The sequence below is a fragment of the Abramis brama genome (assembly GCF_963993115.1).
Source record: "Abramis brama genome assembly, chromosome: 18".
Lineage (NCBI taxonomy): Eukaryota > Metazoa > Chordata > Actinopteri > Cypriniformes > Leuciscidae > Abramis > Abramis brama.
This window is the reverse complement of record NC_139980.1, coordinates 34,015,665-34,024,972: the sequence shown is the minus strand read 5'-3', so window position 1 is coordinate 34,024,972 and position 9,308 is coordinate 34,015,665. Positions and strand designations below refer to the sequence as shown.

Sequence of the window (9,308 nt, the reverse complement as noted above, 5' to 3'; positions counted from 1 at the left end):
AAATAAAAAAATCTAGTTCTATTTGTTTTTAGTATATCAATCAATTAACACAGTAAATCTAATTAATCTAACAGATTGTGTTTGTTTATGTCATATGGAGGTGCGTCGACATTTAAATGTTTTACATGGGGATTTAAAACGCTTTTACATGTAACTGTGGGTGCTTTAAAATATTTTAAAAGTTATTTGATGAATGTTAGTCTCTTCAGGCAGAAACGAGGCTTCTCGTGCATTCGCTGATGCCTCCGTGTTGCCAGGGGCAACAACAGTTATTTTTCCGCTCCAAATCGCCTTTATTCCCACCACCGTCGCCTCATTGGACGCTTCCGCTGTCCGTCTGATTATTTATCGAGCTGTGATTGGCTATTGTATATGTCAATCAGAAACAACCAGATCCTATTGGCTTAATCCCATGGACGCGATGCGAGAGATCAGCAGTGGCTCATGCGCGTACAGGCAACAAGTGGATTTAGTGATTTCGAGTATTTTTGTTTCTTTAAAAATCACATTATTAAGATAAATAAATGTATTTAGACACATATAAAGTTAAAACCGTGTGTAGTGTGCATTAAGTAAGTAGACAGGAGCCATTAAGTGGCGTTTGTGTTCTGATGGCAGCGTTTAACGGATTTAAACGGTTAGTTTGCGCAGTTTGATATCATGCGCTCGCGATCGTGTCTCGCGCTATTGTGAGAGTGCACGCGCCCGGTATATCATTACAGGTGTAGGACAGAAATATGATTATGGATGAGCTCATAATGTCTGATTCTGGATCAGATGAAGATATAGCGGCACTCACAGCTGAGGACAGAGGCTCAACAGAGTCCGTCAGGAAGGTAAGTGGACTTTCAGAGTATATTACTTAATATGTCACATGTTAACGTTAATTGACGACTGATTGCTTAACATTTAAAAACAACAACGCAATGAGAAATAATAGCCTGAGGCAAAAAGTACGATGTTCCTTTGGACGTGGGATATGGTAATTGTACCATAGTAATCTTATATACAACTAAATGCAGTGGTAGGCCTATATGAAAATATTAATTATATATAATATATACACACATACATATATGTATATAGCAGTATGTATGTATATTCATTAACCACATGTAAATATGAGGCATAGAGAAGTAAATTTCAAGTGACCAAGTGGAAGGTGTGTGAGTGTGTGTGTGTGTGTGTGTGTGTCCTGGTAAACCCAAAATTATGTGGACAAAATATCCAAAATCATTGTCTTTGTGGCGACATTTTTTGGTCCCCATGAGGAAAATTAAGTAATGTAGTTTGAAAATGTAAAAATGCAGAAAGTTTTGTGTGATGGGCAGGTTTAGGGGTCGGGTTAGTGTGTGTGTGTGTGTGTGTGTGTGATGGGCAGGTTTAGGAGTCGGGTTAGTGTGTGTGTGTGTGTGTGTGTGTGATGGGCAGGTTTAGGGGTCGGGTTAGTGTGTGTGTGTGTGAGTGATGGGCATGTTTAGGGGTCGGATTAGTGTAAGAGGAGAGAATATATAGTTTGTACAGTATAAAAACAATTATATGTATGGAAAGTCCCCATAAAACATGAAAACACAACATGTGTGTGTGTGTGTTTTAGGGATGTGACCCTCTTGTATCAACTCAGCGCAGCAAACTGCAGCAGCGGAGAGCTAAACTCAACCAGCAGATCAACAGAGAACTCCGGCTGCGGTCCGGCGCTGAAAACCTCTACAGGTACCGGTATATCTGCTAACACTGAGGTGCATGTTTTCCATAATAACACACACCACCTTCCCTGACGCAGAACTAACAGGAAGTGACACGCCTCTCTGTTGATGTTCTGTTCAGTGTTTTGATGTGGATTTATTCTTCCATCACAGTCATTTTATATTACACTAACAGTTACTGCATTATAAATGGTGTAGCAGAATCTCTACAGGTTAATATGTTTAAACCGTCACACATTATGGCCTTCGTTAATGTGATGTGCAAATGATGTTTTCCCAGGGCTAGCAGTAATCAGAAGGTGAAGGAGACTGTAGCGTTAGAGCTGAGCTTTGTGAACTCGAACCTTCAGCTTCTCAAAGAAGAGCTAGAGGAACTGAACAGCAGTATGAACATCTACCAGACCGAGAGGTTGGTCACGCATCATGCAAACTTTCACTGTCTTTGTGAATCCGCACCCGACTCGGTTTCTTTCCACGTGGTTTACCTGATAAGTTGCAGGAAAACTTGGCATTAATACCTGGTGAAATATAGTTTGAGAATATCTCTGATGTCTTGCTCTGATAACTCAGAAAACTTGATTGAAGGACAGAAAACCACAGGCTTAAAGGGATAGTTCACTTTGAAATTAAATTTTGGTATGTTTTAGCTTACCTCAAGGGCATCCAAGATGTAGGTGTCTTTTTTTCCGCAGTAGTATCAATTTAGATATTTTTAGGTCAAACCGTTCTTGTCTGTCAGTCATATAATGCAGGTCTATGGTCACTGTCTCAAAGAGCATGCACAGAGTCCAAATTAAAATAATTCCCCGTCGTCCAAATTAAACAATTCCCCATCGTAAGTACACATTGATGGCCTGAGACACGAAACGAGCGGTTTGTGTGAGAAAACGAACAGTATTTATATCGTTTTTACCTTTTGTACACAGCGACGTCCAAGTGATCTGATCTGACGTGTACGCAGACTGGTGCATAGATATATACACTAGATGTCGCCTTGGCTAAGGCATTCGTTCAATGAACTGCCGTCGCCAAGGCGACATCTAGTGTATATATCTATGCACCAGTCTGCGTTCACGTCACACACTAGGAAGCGCCCGCGCCGTCAGATCACTTGGACGTGGCTGTGTACAAAAGGTAAAAACGATATAAATACTGTTCGTTTTCTCACACAAACCGCTCGTTTCGTGTCTCAGGCCATCAATGTGTACTTACGATGGGGAATTGTTTAATTTGGACGACGGGGAATTATTTTAATTTGGACTCTGTGCATGCTCTTTGAGACAGTGACCATAGACCTGCATTAAATGACTGACAGACAAGAACGGTTTGACCTAAAAATGTCAAAATTTAATCTACTGCGGAAAAAAAGACACCTACATCTTGGATGCCCTTGAGGTAAGCTAAAACATACCAAAATTTAATTTCAAAGTGAACTATCCCTTTAAGGCCCTTTCACACCGGATGCGTAACGAAAAAGCGAATAGTTCGTGTGCGAATAGTTCGCGTCAAAACCATTCACATCAGCCGCGACGCGAATTTGCGACATCTGTGACGTTCAGAGCTTTAACATTCCAAAACTTTCGCGCCGACAGCTGAGAAAACATGGACACTTCATCATCATCATCATCATCCAGTGAAGACGAGCTTTTCATTTTATGTAAAAGACAGAAAAGAAGGTTCTGGGTGCACCCAATCTGCATTATGCTAATGTCCACTTTTAGTTTCCTTTTCCTCTCTCCTTCTTCTCTCATAGGTTTCCCTGAGGGTTTTCCACAGTGTTTTGCGTCTTCAACTAAACACAGTGCGTTTTGTAATGTCACTACACATTACATGTAACACACGAAGTAACAAGTTAAAATCATTCAACTAGAAACTGTAGATCTCACACAAAGAATGTATAGTATACTAAAAGCAGCCCTAAATAGTCTCACTACATTTTATTCAGTGTTTCCTCTATGTTGATTAGTTAATGGCGGCCCGCCACGGCAAAATTTTTGCCGCCACGGTAACGTTAGGGCTCTACAGTGCGACCATTTCACTCGCATTTGCGCCTAAATATTTCTGTGTATTTCTGTGTATTCACTTGTGCGACTGACCCGATCGAAGATTTTTTGTGAATTTTTGTCCCGCCAAAGTCTTATTTGACCGGTGTGTAATGTAGATAAACTGCTGCGCTTGTGACAGCTGGGCGCATGTTTAAAAGAACGAGAGAGAGAGCGAGAGCGCGCGCCCTCTCTTTGCGAAGCAAGGTTCCACGTTTTATTGAACGACTGATCTGTCCAACACTGAACTCACGAGACGTCTGAATCGGTGTATAACAGATCGGTAACACTTTACAATAAGGTTCCATTTATTAAACTCTAGTTATAACTACATTAGTTAACATTAACTTTTAATAAACTGCACTTCTACAGAATGTATTAATCTTTGCTAATGTTCATTTCAACATTTAATAGCCTACATTATTGAAATCAAAAGTTGTATTTGTTAACATTTAGTTAATGCACTGTGAACTAACATGAACAAACAATAAACAGCTGTATTTTTATTAAGATTAATAAAGATGAATACATTCATTAACATGTGTTGCTCATGGTTCATGTTAGTAATAAACTAATGTTAAATCAAACCATATTGTAAAGTGTTTCAAAAAAATAATTTACAGAACACCTTAAAATAAGAATGTAAGGTGTGCTTACCCCCTTTAGTACAGATATGGTTAGCAAGATTTAGCCTTAATAAAGACATCTGAATGGTAGCCTATTCAATTGTAGATGGTAGAAAATAAGACTATTAGTTAAAATAAACTTTGTAATGCTACTTTTTCTCCCTGATCCTTTTTATCAGGGGGGGGGGGGGGCAGAGGTTGTTTCGGACAGACCTGCCCCCACTGCTAAAAAAAATCCTAAAGGAAACACTGTTATTACATGTTCAAAGTAAACACGGTCTCTGTCTCTATCTTTGACGATAATAGTGTTAGCTTTCAATCCCAAATGTAGTTTAGCCTGCTAGCCTACACAGCACAGGACTATACAACGACTAAAACTATCACACAACACACTCACAGTCGTGATAAACGAGTTGGTTGGCAATGCTATTGTCTTTCAAATCGTTGTCCTTGTAGTTTGTGATTGGCTGAAGCCTTTTCTGTCGCCGCAAAAGTCGACAGAAAAAATAAATAAATCGACATCTAAAGTCGTTTTTCGCCGCAGGACATTCGCGTTCGGTGTGGAAGCACTCATTACACAAACAGCTGATCAAAAAATAAAACTATCGCATGAATTATTCGTGCGTCAAAATCACGTCCAGTGTGAAAGGGCCTTTATCCTGAAAAAAACAACTATGAAATCATGTTAGATTAATGAAACTCTTTTTTTTAGATCAATTTTGAAGTATGCAAAACAAACTTGTAGTTTTATGTAAGCAGGGCTCCAAATTGTTGCAAATTCAGCAAAAAAATAAGCATTTGCAATAAACTATTTGTGTGATTTGGGTGTTTTTTGTTATAATGCATGCCTATGTTTCTTGCAGCTTTATTTATCATGTGAACTTCCACCTACATCGAGTGATTTGGCAACTAAAAAGTCATTTGATTTAATTTATGTTGCATAGTCATCATTTATGCATTTCTAGAATGATCAACAGTTGTCAGGTTATAAGTGTGCAGAACATTTGTCATTTACTTGCAGTGTTAAAATACATGCATTGAACATTTAAAAATGAATTCTCCTCCTGTTGTAGTGAGACAGTCAATGTTCCCATGATTCCACTGGGGTTGAAAGAGACTAAAGAGATTGACATGACTGTCCCTCTTCAGGTGAGGTCATCACTCCTGTGGTAGCTTACACGCATCACTGAATTTATTCAGTGTTTAAACTCTTTCTCTTCTGTTTCATCAGGATTTCATCCGTGAACATTACAGTGAGGACGCGTCTCTGTACCTGAACGAGATCCGGGTTTTCATGGAACTTAGACAGGTCAGTTAAAGTCAACATGAAACGCTGATCACAACTGGGGCTGTCACGATTCCTCGATTAAATTATACTCGGTTTTGAAAAATACTCGATTGCAATTTCTCTGTGTCGAGTAACCAGCAAAATACCGGAAGCGGCTCATTCCACAGAGGAGAATCCATGATCCGCATTATTAGACCGTTTTCTAAGGCTGCATGAAGCGTAACTCTCGCCAAAATGCAACCTAGGGTATTTTTGTTAATCTACCCGAGGCAAACTTTCATTTAAAAGCATAATTAGAATGGAAACGCCACTTTTAAGTTTGACCGTATTGTCGTTTTCAGTCAAATTGCCTTTTGAATGGGAGTGAATGGGGCACGACTATGATAGCATCGAAAATCACTATTTTTAAAACACTAAGAAGACTCGACACAACATGAAACTTTGCTCTCAGTATCACCAGAGGCTCTACACATGAACTCCAGCATTGAGAACATTGTTTGTGTACACAGAGTTTACTAAAGAGAAAGATTTTGAACAACTCACTGTCTCTGTGTCACCCGCATTCTGACAGTCAAAAATAGTCGATCTCCGAATGCGAATGAACTGACTCTGAATTTTAGTATTGCTTCTTATATGACGATCCTTTTTCAAATACAAGGTCAATATTGATTTTCACTAACGACAAAACAACAAATTATCCGTGAATTTATATGGAACTAAGCTTTAGGAGCTTTCCATCTTTAGGCCGTGTGTCCACCAAAGGCTATGCGCTCTGCTGAAAACGCCTATCTGTGCGCGCTTGAGAGCGTTTTGGCAGCGTTGCGTTTTTTTTCAGTTGAGACACTTTGCTTGTTATGATACGGATTATCCGCGAAAGTGTTACTAGTATCTCATTTCACACATATTTTGTTTCTGTGTTGATTCTACATAACAATGTCGATACAATGTAATGTATTTTCTCTGGCTCTTGTTTTAAATGATTTTGTAACGTTATTATGCCTGTTGTCGTCATCTGTTGACGTTGCACAAGCAGAATGTGGCGGTTGGTCGGTGTGGTATTAGTCCCGCCCCTCCTCCACTGTGATTGGATGGTTGGGTAAAAAGTGACAGTGATGAGCGCTGCGTTTTACCAAAAGTTGAACATTCTTCAACTCTCGGCGACCTGTAAAAAACGGCGAGCGCTCAGCGCTTCAGCGTGAAAAAAACGCTCAACGCCTCGTTACGCTCATGGCGTTTTAAAAACGCGGCGCTCCCATTGAAAACAATTGAAAAAAACACGCCAGCCGCGTGAAAAAACGCTTTGGTGGACACACTGCCTTACTCTCCTCCCTGTTACGTTGCTTTCTTCAGAACAAAAGAAGTGGTTGAAACTGAAAGTGCATGTGCAAACACAAGTCGAATCATTATTTTAAAAGCTCACCTCTCTTCGTAGGCCATGCGTACTCCCAGCAGGAATGAAGCGGGACAGGAGCTGCTGATGGAATATTACAATCAGCTGTATTTCCTGGATCAGCGCTTCTTCTCACCGCACAGAAGTCTGGGGATTCACTTTCACTGGTGAGACTCACTGTGGCACACAAACAAATGAATGAGCAGTGGTTAGAGTAGCGTTGGCAAAAGTACCAAGTCGATACTGAAATTTTAAAAATGTGACGTTTGAGCGCTGTTGAGCGGAATCATAAACACCTCTGATTGGCCGTAGGGGTGTGACGGTTAGTATATAACCGTGAGACCGACGGTTATAGTTGAACACCGTCATTAGAACTCTATAACCGCCAAAACCGTGTTATTAAAATATTTTTTACAAACATTTTTTATCATAGAGAATGTTTAAATACTAATTAAAAACAATTGTTAACAGTCTGTGTTATTAATGGTCTACGTCGTTTCTAACTGTATTTGATTCTTTGCCAAGTACCCCTTGACCGACCGCCAATCATTTGAGATAGAAATAAAAGCTATGATATAGTGATATGCCATCATTATGAGATTTATTAAACAAATGAAAAACATTTGCAATAATAAACATTAGCAATGAACATTTGCAATCGGGAGACATGGTTTTTACCACTTAATGAAGTTTTGCTTTGTAGAAAGCCTTTCTTTAAAGCGAATTTCGTTTTGTACAAATTGTATCTTAATTTTAATAAATGTTTCATCAACCAATTGCATGTATTTAATAAATAAAAAGCAAATAGAGACAATATAATAACCGTGACATCGAGGCTCCGCATTGCATTGCATTGTGAAGTTGAACTAGAGCGCATCTCATCGTAAATGAATGAAACTCAGCGTAGGCCTATGCCTCATACATTAGCATTAAATGTCTTTGCTGCATCCTTTCTAGAACAGACAAGGGCTTTCCTGCGGCTCGCATCAGCAGAGCATTGCATCATCCATAGACCGCAAAACAATCAGCGGATGGCGGGCGGGTGCGGCTTTGAAATCTGGTCAAAAAACGTTGGTGCGGATGATGAGTTTTGTGATGCGGTTGCGGATGAACTAATACCCCATCCGCGTATCTCTATTGATAACAACATTGAACACTACACAAATATTAATTTTATTCAAACTAAGTTGTCCTATAACAGACGAACGTTATCATATATACATATGATGCTCTTACACCGATACACACACGTGAGCGTTTGAAAGCAAGCGTCTATCAGCGGATCGGTCCTGCTATTGCGTTCAAAACACTTCGGTGTGCTCTCAAACGCTCCCGTGCGCTGATCATTGTAGCCAATCACAGACATATCCGATGAGCTCGTGAACACAACGGCCAATCAGAGGTGTTTATGATCCCGCTCAACTGCACTCAAAGCGGCACATTTTTTAAATTTCAGTACCAACTTGGTACCGAAGTCGGTACTTTTGACACCTCTAGGTTAGAGATGGTCTGATCATGTGTCTCGTTGCAGGTATGACTCGCTGACCGGTGTGCCTTCCGTTCAGAGGGCGCTCGCGTTCGAGAAAGGGAGTGTTTTGTTCAACATCGGAGCACTTTATACTCAAATCGGAGCCAGACAAGATCGTTCCACACTGACGGGCGTTCAGAACGCCATCGACGCTTTCCAGAGGGCGGCCGGTACTGAATCATCCGTTGATTTTCTGTCATTCACAGGAAACGTGTCACAGTATGACTGGATTCATATACTGGTCATTTAAATAGATGTCTGTAAATTCAGAGATCCACTGGTTGACGATCACACGTTGATCTGATTGGTTACAAGGTCGTTTGTGACGTCAGAAACACCAGCGATTTCAAAGCGTGTTTTTGAGACTGTCTTTGGTTCACTGCAGTTTTAAGGAGAAAATACTCAGCAATGGAGTCGACTTATGAATTTACACATGGTTTGTCTTAAAGCATATTAAAAACACCACATAGACACATAAACAACTTTAAAAGCTTGATTTTCACCACAGGGGGACTTTAAAAAAATAAGTTAAACATTATTAAAAAAAACATTAATAGCACAACATTTGACGCTGACAAACATGAAAAAAACGTCCATGAACTACCAAATATCATCACACCTTCACCTAACAGTTGAATCTATCAAATAATGTGAGTTGCTGTCAGTCAATTAGCCTATATCAGTAGTTGGACAAAAGCACACAAATAACAGCGTTCCCTGAGAATGAC

General features: G+C 39.9%; 1 protein-coding gene across 2 annotated transcripts in view; it reads left to right on the top strand.

The window, feature by feature from the left end:
* The first annotated feature begins 401 nt into the window (after nt 1-401).
* Nucleotides 402-9,308, top strand: part of rhpn1 (rhophilin, Rho GTPase binding protein 1) — a 24,004-nt gene continuing 15,097 nt past the window's right edge. Inside the window, exons 1-7 of one of the 2 annotated variants that reach the window (XM_084090866.1) lie at nt 402-836; nt 1,598-1,713; nt 1,987-2,115; nt 5,448-5,523; nt 5,606-5,683; nt 7,095-7,219; nt 8,584-8,750. In XM_084090866.1, coding sequence (XP_083946992.1) covers nt 738-836; nt 1,598-1,713; nt 1,987-2,115; nt 5,448-5,523; nt 5,606-5,683; nt 7,095-7,219; nt 8,584-8,750 — 790 coding nt within the window. In that variant the 5' untranslated portion in view covers nt 402-737. The remainder of the gene's footprint in view (nt 837-1,597; nt 1,714-1,986; nt 2,116-5,447; nt 5,524-5,605; nt 5,684-7,094; nt 7,220-8,583; nt 8,751-9,308) is intronic. The other variant, XM_084090867.1, reaches the window with a different exon arrangement.